The sequence below is a fragment of the Melitaea cinxia genome, chromosome 17 (genome assembly GCF_905220565.1).
Source record: "Melitaea cinxia chromosome 17, ilMelCinx1.1, whole genome shotgun sequence".
In the NCBI taxonomy this organism is placed as follows: Eukaryota; Metazoa; Arthropoda; class Insecta; order Lepidoptera; family Nymphalidae; genus Melitaea; species Melitaea cinxia.
Genome location: NC_059410.1, coordinates 4,494,737 through 4,506,398, shown reverse-complemented (window position 1 = coordinate 4,506,398; position 11,662 = coordinate 4,494,737). Strand labels below are relative to the sequence as shown.

At 34.1% G+C, this 11,662-nt stretch overlaps 1 protein-coding gene across 1 annotated transcript; it reads right to left on the bottom strand.

The window, feature by feature from the left end:
- Positions 1-250: 250 nt before the first annotated feature.
- Positions 251-7,599, bottom strand: LOC123661605 ((2R)-3-sulfolactate dehydrogenase (NADP(+))-like). Its single transcript, XM_045596565.1, has 8 exons — positions 7,365-7,599; positions 6,608-6,796; positions 5,621-5,736; positions 5,427-5,525; positions 4,302-4,388; positions 2,075-2,183; positions 1,460-1,617; positions 251-442 (listed from the first exon to the last, which is right to left on the bottom strand). Exons 1-8 carry the CDS (start codon positions 7,513-7,515, stop codon positions 266-268), a joined length of 1,086 nt encoding a protein of 361 aa, XP_045452521.1. The 5' UTR covers positions 7,516-7,599; the 3' UTR covers positions 251-265.
- Between the last annotated feature and the right edge of the window lie 4,063 nt (positions 7,600-11,662).

Genomic DNA, 11,662 nt, shown 5'->3' with positions numbered 1-11,662 from the left:
CTTACGTACGACAGTATCCAACAGATAAAAGTTTTTGATATATCTGTCTTTTTCATCATTAAACTCTACTAAATCTGTCAGATATTTTGTTCACAATCTGTGAAAGCTAAAACATTAGTTGATAAGATGAGGTGAAACGGGCCTTTTTTAACCTCTATTGATAATGTTACCATTACGTTACGTTAAAGATAAAATTAATCAGTAACTGGTGAACGTTTATAGGGGTTAAATGAGTAAAAGTAGTAAAAACAAAAAATTTGATAGTTTATTTTGAACATTGTGTATTGACTACTTCCAATGGTCGAACGCCAATTCTTGCTGCCAAACGCTGGTAGAACTCCACTTGTGACTGAGGGTAGATAATGGTACCTCTTTCATTGGTTGTCTTAGCGTTGTTTCTTTCTTTATCACCTGGAGCTAGGACAGGTAACGATGGATCGACCTAAAAGCGATTGTTAAGACACTGTCATAACATTTCAACGTTTTTACTATGCAAAAAGTAGATTTTTAATGTTTACATTAAGTAATAAAATGAGAATATCATCAAAGTAGGTACGGTAATGTAGTTGTCTCTTTTTTTTTGTTTTAAAACAAACGCATTTTTTTAACCAATAAACCTGAAAACGTCTAAACTAATTTTTCCACTTTTTCATCGATCAAAATTAGCAGTAGCTATAAAACAGCAGAAATTAGAGTAGAACAGGAAAAATAAACGCGGGAGATACCAACAATGGTTTTATGGAAAAAAATGTTTCGATTTAAAAGTACTAAGAAAACTTATATACGACACATGCCGTTTTGTGCAATGGTGAACTTTATTGTCACAATACGTTTGGTGCTTCTGAAGTCAACGCACTACGCGGATGTAGAAATATAATTGTATGTATATAAGCCTTGAATACATGCCAAAAGAAAGCTAGCATTTATAATAATTTTACACGCCTTAACCGTTAGTTGTAGCAGGACGTAGCAAATCTTTGGCCTAGATTTTTCTAACAAATATATATAAAGTTAGTGAAACTTCTTTGTTTGTTTTTACGCATTTAAAAAGTAGCCACGATGACACTTATTTTCTGCAAACGTTTGGTATGCTGATGATTCTAATTCATTATTAACTATCGAAGTATTCATCCATCCATCCATTCCTCAATGCTGGACATAGGACACCTCTAGTGTTTGCCACTCTTGCGCCCTCTGAATCCAGCGGCTTTCTTCTTTAGGTCATCAGCCCACCTGGCTGAAGGGCGCCCTGTCCTCTTTTTGTTAAGGTGTGGTTGCCATTCTAAGACATTTCTTCCTTATCGATTGTCGATTCTCCTAACTATATGATCTGACCATTGCCACTTTAGCTTACAAATTTTAAGACCTATGTTGGTGACCTTCGTTCTTCTATGGATTTTGGATCATTTCGGATTCTGTCGTATAGAGAAAGTATTGAAAACAATCAATATACACTAACCGGCTCCAGATTCCTCCAATGTTGGAGACATTCAGCTACTCTCTGTTCGAAGCCAGGCGCGAAGCACCCCGGGTCCATAGCCACAAAACATTGGCCAAGATTAGGAGCCTCGCTTTGATTGTGTGACCATGATGGTATGTTATGAGTGCTTTGGGAACCTGACAATTAAATGCATCACTTAAATATTTCGAACTAAAAATGAAAAAAAATTTTTTTAAACCACTTGTTGTTGCTGGTTGAATTTTTGCGTAACATTAATTATTTTAGAAATATTAATTTTATACTAATACAATAATATATAAGAAACGAATCAGAATTTATCTACATCAGAATGACATTATTTTCTACACTATTCACTCGAACACACACCATAATACCTACAATCAATTTTAACAAAGTAGTTATGGACGTCTTTCTTAGACGTTATTACGATTATTACAAGGAAACCAAATAAACTGCATTATTATTTGCTAAAAGACTTAATTTTTGTCTTCCGTTAAACATTTGAAGTATTGTGGAAAGTTAAGTTTAAGAAGTTTGGAAGTCTGCCAACTAGGAATTTCCGTATAATAGAAGACTATATTATTTATATTACAACGTATTTTTATGACTTACCAGAAAGTCCACTACAGAATACTTCGACCATTGCACTCAGACAGTATCCTTTATAGCCGCTTGTTTCTTCAAATCCACCCAATGGAAGAAGCCGAGCTGTGTCGAACGCCTGAGAAAATGTTACAGCAATAAATTGACAAACGTGCTTGTGCGTGCACGCAAAATTATCTGTACTAATATTATACAATTAAATAATTCGTTTGGTTCTAACCTGCTCGTTTCAGAAATTGCTTTTTCAGTTGTTTTTTTTTTGTTAGTGTTGATAACCTGTTTATCGAGTATATGTATAATAGCCTTAATATACCAATAAATAAAATTAGAGTGTCTGTTTGTAATATTAAAATAACCGCTTTTCACTAAATGCATATGGTTATATGCAACAATATATGTATACACGATACATATACCAAAATAACATTTTTTACAATTACTGTCTGTCTGTCTATCTGTTTGTTCCGGCTAATCTCTGAAGCGGCTGGACCACTTTTGACAGGACCTTGTAATAAAGAGTAACTTAGGCTACTTTTATTTTTGAAATCTATTTATTTTATAGCTCTGCGAACTGAACAATAACTAAATTCCACGCGGATAAAGTCACGGGTACAGCTAGTATATATCATATAGCCATATGTATCATATAGCCATATGTATCATATAGCCATATATATCATATAGCTATATGCTATACTACATTACGCTACGACCAATAGGAACGGAGCATCAATGATAAATATTTCCAAAACTGATGATGATAATATGAAAATTTATTTTGTTCCAAGTTAGACAAGCCTTTGACAGAGTTTGGCACGCAAGTCTCCTTAGCAAACTTCCTGCTTACGGCATCCCTGCTGACTTTTGTAGCTGGATTTCAGACTTTTTGAGTGAACGGTCGATCAGAGTGGTCGTCGACGGCTGCGCCTCTGACCTGATGGATATAAACGCCAGTATCCCTCAAGGTTCTATTCTCTCTGCAACTCTTTTCCTGCTCCATATTAACGACATGCTACAACCAGGCATTATTAGATACGTAGATGACAGTACGATTGTTGAGAGATATTTGTCCAGCGCAAGAGACAGCAAGGTCGTAATACGTTCTCAGAGAGAGGCCATGGTAGAGCGAACGAACTCAATACTAGGACAGGTATTCCAATAGGGTGATTGCAAACTGGTCACGTTCAACGCCGCCAAAACGCAGGTTTGTTTGTTCTCCGCCAAAACGGAGTCCTTTCAACTTGTCTCCTACTTTCCATGGTACACCTGTCCCTGTTTCCGATACCCTCGACCTCCGTGGCATAGATTTGAGTTCTAACCTCAACTTTGGCAATTATATTGAGTCCAAAGCGCAAAATGCGGCCAGAAAGGTTGGCATCTTAAACAAGGTTAAGCGATATTTCACGCCTGGACAGCTTCTAACGATGTATAAAGCTCAAGTCCGATCGTGCATGGAATATTGCGGTCACTTGTAGGATGGCTCAGCTAAACATCAATTCGCCACACTGGACTCAGTGGAACGCAGAGCCAAGCGGCTAATCGGTAATGCCAGTTTGGTGAAATCTCTTCATACTCTGGCTCACCGAAGAAAAGTTGCCAGTCTAACGGTCTTTTAAAGATTGTACTTTGGGGAGTGTGCCCTGGAGCTGCACGAGCTCATACGCCCATTTTTCTTTCATCGGACTTTCAGACGTACCGCAGGCTTTCATCCCTACCTGATTGATATACCCTTCATACGTACAAAGCGCTTCGAATCATCTTTTTTAATGCGCACAGCCAAGGAATAGAATTCCCTGCCGACGTCTGTATTTCCGAGTTCATACAACCCAAACATGCTTAAAGCGCGAGTGAACAGGCTTCTTCTGGGCGAGCTCGCTCCATCTTCGACATCGTCTCTCCTCTAGAGCTAGACTGGAGTCAAGAGTAATCCCATAACATAATTTTAAAAAAAGTTGTGTGCAACAGCTACTTACTAATAATTATATTAGGCTAACGCTTGAAAAGGAAAAATTTTAGACCACAATAAGTATTAATAAAAAAAACTACAGATAATACGAAGACTAATAATGTTTGTGTAAATCTGTCATTGTTACATACGTAATAAGATATGGCTAATGCCATAAAACTTGATACGTATGTTACTATAGTTGCAAACTCAGTTTAACTCTTAAGATACTCTGTATCCCGCAATTTTCAAGTGCCCATAATTATTTTGTTAATGATATAAAATACTTACCAATTGTGAGTCGGTTGTAGTTTTACCATCTGGTCCTAAAGCCCAACCCTCTGGAATGGGTTCTCCTTTTCGAATTTGAACTTCAATCTGCAAAAATAATATTTTCTTCCCAGTTATGCGTAAAGCGTCATGAGAGACTTCTAAATTTTGTAATTTTTGGTAGCCTTAGATAAAAAAGGAGAAGGTTCCTACTTCAATTGTATTTTTTTATGTATGTTATCTAAGAAATTTTGACTGGGTGGACCCATTTTGATGATTTTTGTTTTAATCAAAAGGTAGTACGTGTCACGTAGTCCGACTTTAATTTGATCTAGATCTGATGACTACTTTTTGAGTAATCTTTGATAACGCGTATTTTCTTGACTATTTTTTCGTACCTACGTTGTATTACTTACTTGTCGATGTAATTGAAGTTGGTTTTTTTCTGATTGCAACGCTTCAGTCTGTAATATCCCACTACTGGGCATAGGCCTCTTTCCCCATATAGGAGAAGGATCAGAGCTTAATCCACCACGCTGCTCCAATGCGGGTTGGCGGATATATTCCCTACTATGAGTAACGATCGCTATCAGGTGTATATGATAACAACCGGGACTGACGGCTTACAGCGCTCTCCGAGGCACGGTGGGGAGACCCACAAGGACTGCACAAACACCCAGACCACGGCAAACACCTGTTTGGCCAATACAAATTTTTGTCATGTGCGGGGATCAAGCCCGCAACCGCCAGCGCAAGACAATCCATGGCTATGACCGTTACGCCAACGCGGCGTCCTGATTCCTTGCAAGCCTCCGGCGTTTCTGATTGCAAGCAAATATATTTTTTATTCGAAAGCTGTACTGTCCCGCAGGTAGGTAATTATTGAGGGAAACGATTTTAGCTTAATATCGTGCAATTTCAAATCCAGGGTTCGATTCCCGCCCCGTTTCTTAAGAAGATAATAAATTCATATATTACAGCAAGTAAAAATATGTGTATTTATTAATATATAAACATTATTTGTATGTGTATTTATAACAAAATAAAATAGCTATATCAGTCGCCTGGTACCAATATTACAGGCATTAAGTTACTTTTCTCAGGAACAGACAATAGTGTGTAGGTATGTTATAAATTTTAATGCACCTTTCCCACAGCAGCTGTTGTTGACGCCATATCAACGACAATAGAATCTCCACCAGTAGCTGGTGCAGCCATTGCAATAGGATTCGTTCCATTAGCGCTCTGGAGAAAATTAAGTTTTCATATAATTTAAATAAATATTTTAAGTACTTTATAATAAATAAAATAAAAAATTAGGGAGTAATTATTTTTTGTACCTGTTTAGCTCTTGTGGGTACCATAACTGGTGAGGAATTGGTGAAAGACATACCAATAAGACCTTCTTTCTCAGCTTTCAGCGCCCAATAGCCCGCCATTCCGTAATGATTACAACCTGATGTAAAATAATTATTTATTATAATTATTTTATATTAATACTAAAAATTTAAAGAAAAATATGAATTAAATAAGTACATATAATTTTGTGGGTCATTTGTCGAATATGATTGTTTACAAATTAAAAAAAAATCATTTATTTGTAGTTTTGACTAAACTAACAAATAAAGTAGTCATTGAGAGTAGGTATATAATATAAACATAAGATTTCCACAAGTATTTTTATATTATATTGTAATTTTATATTTCCTCTATTAAAATACAATTTTACTAATAATAAAAAAAATATGAGTGCGTTTGTTTGTAATGGATAAACTCAAAATGTACTAAACGCATTTTAAAAATTCATTCATAATTAGAATGTTACGTTATCGCTGAGTAACATAGGCTATCTATAATATAAAAATGAGTCGCTGAATGTGTTGCTAAGCGCAAAACTCGAGAACGGTTGGACCGATTTCGCTAATTCTTTTTTTAAAATATTCCTTGAAGTACGAGATGGTTCTTACGGAGAGAAAAATTCTAAAAAAAAAAAAATTAAATTTCCTGAAAAAGTCTAAAAACAACACTTTTCTATACTCCCATACAAAAGATTTGTGATAATACTTAAAAGTCAATTTGAACTTTAATACCATACAATAAAGTTTGTGTTAGGCGATACGAAATTCGCCGGGTCAGCTAGTATTTTAATATAGTATAAAATAAAAAAAAAATCGGGCAGTCAAAACCGTGTTATTCGCGCAGACGATTGCAGATGGAAAGCTAGCAAAAAACATTTTAAAAGTACTTTCAATTTTACAAAGTTACAACTTAACCAGCTTTTTTCAAGTTAAATAATTATGTATTTATTTAGTGTTTGTATTAATTACGTTTGGCAGCAACCCATCCTATTCCACATTCCTTCGCCTTTTTGATTGCCAGGTTCATGCAGAAATTTCCGACGGTAGCTCCAAGTCCGTCACATCCATCAACCCACGCAGTCGCCGCTGTTTCCTTTAGCACAACTGGCTTCACGTTGGGATTACATATTCCTGATTTAATGTTGTTTATGTAGACTTCTGAAAATAAATTATACAACATGTGTGTTATTACAGGATTATACGTCAATTTTAAGAACTCAGTGAGAATTTTGGTAAAAAATTGCTTACGTCATAATTTGGATTCTCGGTTACCTATTTTAAACTATATTTAACACAAACTGAGTAAGTATTTTTAGCATGTAATATAAGCAAAATTTCATTTAAGCTTTTAACAAAGTTATCGTTTGTTACAGTTATAAATACAATTATAATAATATACCTTTAGTCATAGTCTAGGGGTAACAAAGAGTAATTCAGTTCTATGAGCCCTCTTTATATTTTACAATATCAATAATTTTGAATTTTTGAAAAGCATTATACATTTACGCGTTAAGTTTTTGCATCGCGGTAAGTAACAGATATTTACTTATAAATAGATTATATCTGAATATTGATAATATTAACTTTTATTAAAACTTATATTCAACTTCACAGAATTAAATTTTAATCAACAAAACAAGAATTTAATTTTTTTTTACTTAGTTTTGAAATCGTAAATGTAAGCGTAAGTATGTCTTTCGGAAATACTGTTTTAGTACATTCTTACCAAGTCTATTCATTCCATGGCTAAAATGTCCGACAAAATCAGCATGCAGAAGCAAATCAGCATGAGCCTTCGCCTCAGACAAGGGAGCTCCACCTGCTACTAGACTTTCCACCATAAAACGCTCCGCTTCTTTTACACTGACTTCCGGCATTATTACTACTAACTCACAAAGTGTAAATACTAAAAATTGATGGACTTATAATATTTATTTAGATATTTGCTACAAAAGACTTTAATTTCAATATTGCTCGCCTTCAACGCTCACTCAACTCAAACTGACTCTTATAAAAACCACTTCTTTATATATAGATGTAAAAAGTCTGTGTCATTGTGTCTTATCTTTGTTAATATAGTTTAAAAGATTGTTCACTAAATTATATGTTAATTAGTCGCGTAGTATCGTAGCCATACAAGTAACAACTAAATATACGATTATCAAAATGGTAAGTATTTACTTTTTTTGTTTTATAAATGATAGGTTTTATTTAAAAAAAATTAATAAAACCAAGTACGAATAGAATTTTTAGACAAGAACTTTCTTAAGATTACTCATAATAACATTATAAGTGTAATAAATCAATTAAAGATTTGATTCTGAGTGACATTCCGATATGTATTGTGATTTATTATTATGAAATGTTTAACTTTATCATATTATTTGATGACAGTTATATAGTTATATAGTGTCAGTTATTACTAGCACCATATCGCTAGCTCATTATCTTACGAGATTATTTTGTACATAACTGTAAACACCTATTACTTAAATATTTACTAGTTTTATCATTTTATATTGCGGAGCAGCGTGAGATGAATCTTTATTGTTTTATTTATTAATATCGTTATTGTACTTACTCCTACCATTAGTGTTAATTTTAAAAAATTGATACATCAGGTCAAAAATATACATAAATCTATATTATACAATTATTGTAAAACCGTAACACCGTACCGTACCTTTTTCCATTCGTTAAAGACGTTCACGTGATTTTTTTTTTGTCTCTTTGTCTGTCTGTATCTGGACCGAGCAATAAGATACTTTTTATCCTGAAATTCGGTACGGTTCCTTTGTGAGAGCGTATCATCGCAAACAAAGTAACGATTACTTCTTGTATTTGATATAAGCGTTTCTGTTAAATATTGTTTCGCTTCAGCCTGTAATATCCCATTGTTTGGCATAGGCCTCTTTCGCCGTGTAGGAGAAGGATCAAAGCTCAATCAACCACGCTGCTCCCATGCGGGTTGGCGGACATATTCCCTACTAATATAGTGTAGAAGAAAACAAGCGGGGCCGATAGCTAAACGTGCTTTCTGAGGCACGGTGGGGAAACCCACAAAGTCTAACAACCAGACCGGAAATAAATATTTGTATAAACAAATATTCACTCCGAGCGCGAATCGAACCCGCGACTGTCAGTGTTTAGACACCGCCGACACGACACACGCACCAAAGCGGTCACCAGAGCGGTCGTCACAAATATTGTTTATTAAAGCATACTTCTTTTATAACCAGGACCACAAACAAGCGTAAGGCTAACCTGATGGTATGAGGTTGTCATAGCCTATAGACACCTGTAACACCAGAAGCATTGCAAACGCGCTGCTGACCCTACTCCAGGAATACAACACTTGAGAGCAGTATTATGAAACTGAGTTCTTTTGTAAAGTTGACAGACAGACGGGCTGCTCCAGATTTTGACGCAGCACGGCACGGTAGCACGGTGTATTCTGCTGTCCCCAACCTTAATAAAAACTTTTTAGTCATTAAATAACAATACCCAATTAATTTTAAGTTTCGCCCGTTGTTTAAAATACTGACTTATTTTTATCATTGAAAAATTAATGTTTTACATTTACTTTATGCATACCTACGAGGAAATACGCCTATTACTTTTTCACTTTTACGCACCAATGTTCCATAATAGCGCGTCTGCTATTTTTTGTGCGTTTTAAATTTTTTATTTAACATAGCACAAAAAATTGGTAACTGGTGCCTAGCATAATATAATTAAAGATTAACGAAGAAAAAAGGAAAAACGCAACAAGAATGCCACGGTCACCTTCGCCTTCTAAAATGTATTGTAATACTGAACAGATTTAGAAGTTTAATTTCAATGCGCCTTTCCAGTATGCTTTAAATGCAATCCTTGTTAGCTCGCAACCATTATTGCAGATGAATTATGATCATAGCTAAATAACACTGCTAACAAGTAGTGCTGTGTTCCTGAAGTAAGTAAATTGGCCAGAGCTCCTGGGGAGATTCGAGGATAGGGTCAACAACAAAGTTGTGTTGCTGGCGATAAGAAAGTAAGAAGACAAGCTATAATATCATTCACTACCAGGGAAATCATACGCTTGTTTATCTTTGTAATAAAAAAGACGATCCTAGTCGTAAAGATGTACATATTAATCATTTCCTTCAGATTTTTAACCGCAAATAGTTGATATCCATGATTAAAGTATTTACCTCACTACAGTTTGATTTTCCTTGACTCGTGTACTTCCAAGTACCTATTTAATAACGAATAATAACTGACATTGAAATTTTCGTTTCATAAACTATATCAAAGTAGTCATGATAAATAAAATATCAAAAAATCTTACGCAGTAAGGTCTGAGAAATTCGTGAATTGCTGTGGCCCAATACTTTTGCACACCGCCGAAAATCATTTCCCGTAGTTCAAGTAAAATATGCCATTCAAAAATTTTATATGATGTTGTAATATATTGCACGTCACTGAATAGGATAAGGCAAACACCTTAAAAAACCACTATCATCACTTTCTTGGACCTTATCTAGGTGTAAAATTATTAATTTAAACTGTAGTAAAAAAGATCTAGTGCTGTTGACAGAAATACGGGGTATACTCGACCTATTATATATTTATATTATTTTATATTAATACTAGCTGCTGCCCGCGACGTCGTCTGCGTGAACGCTACACAGCACCAAAAATACCTACGATTATACCTTTTAAAATAACATTCATTTACCCGTTTCTTCTTTACATTTTATATCTACAGAAAAATCTCATAAATGGCGCTGCTTTAAAATTGTTTTGTTTACTTATATTCATTTAATTATGTTTATCGGCTTACGCCGAGTTGCACGAAACAAAATTAAAATTTAAGTAGAGATTAAACTAATTTAATCACAAGAATTTCATACAAACCTTGCGATTAAATTAGTTTAATCACTACTTAAATTTTAATTTCTTTTCGTGCAACTCGGCGTTAGTTGCTTATATTGCGTGATATGCGTAGATCGTAGGATACGAAGCTAAATCTAGCAATGAAAAGCACAAAATAAATATCGCTATAAAATTTATTCAGGCACTAGAAAAGTTGATTAAAAATCTGTACTAATGAGTAATAATTATGAAGTTTATATTGCGAAAACTCAACCTAAAAATATGAGCAACCAAAAAACTCATATTATAAAACTATATAATTAACAAAAAGACGATTTTGAAAAATAAATACGTATAAGGAGAAATTTTATTTATCAGAAATACGAAAACATCTATATCTCTTACCTATACAGAGTGTTCGACTCCTAACTGTGATCAGAGTGGCTAGTGCGAGTTTTATTCACAGAAACATGAGAGAAACGCGTTTATACGTGAAGATTATTTTGCATGGGAATTCAAACACTGCAGCCTAGACTATAAAGAATAGTATACGATACAATTGATACAGAGTCATCTAGCGGCAAACGCGAGAACTAGGTTGAAATGCCGAATTTCCTATACAAAATAAAGTTAAAATTTACGCCCGTTATTGCGAGACGGATTAATTAAAACTCGCACTATGCACTCTGTAACGTGATATAAACGTGATCTAACACTAATATATGTATATATCTACAAATATTTTTGATTCTATATAATTTTTATTATTTATATCGAATTTAACGCTATTAAATGTTTTAAATCAATATGAATTAAATCTCAATATTAAAATAATATTTTTACATCGACATCCTTATCGTTATTTTAACGTAACTCTAATTAAAATGTACATGGCTGCAGCCATATTTGAAATAGAAACGTTCTAACAGATGAACATTTAACAATGAACACAAATGAAATTAAAAAAAATAAGTACAATAACTCTTACATCATATGATACTATATTTCATAATTATAGACTATAGTTATCTTAACACGATTATATACAATAAAATTGTCTAAGCAGATGCTTCTGCAGAGATTTTTGATACTACAAAGATTGTAGATTAAAAAGAACAAACAATTACTTTTAATGTAAACAATAATAATTGTCAGTATAGATCTTGT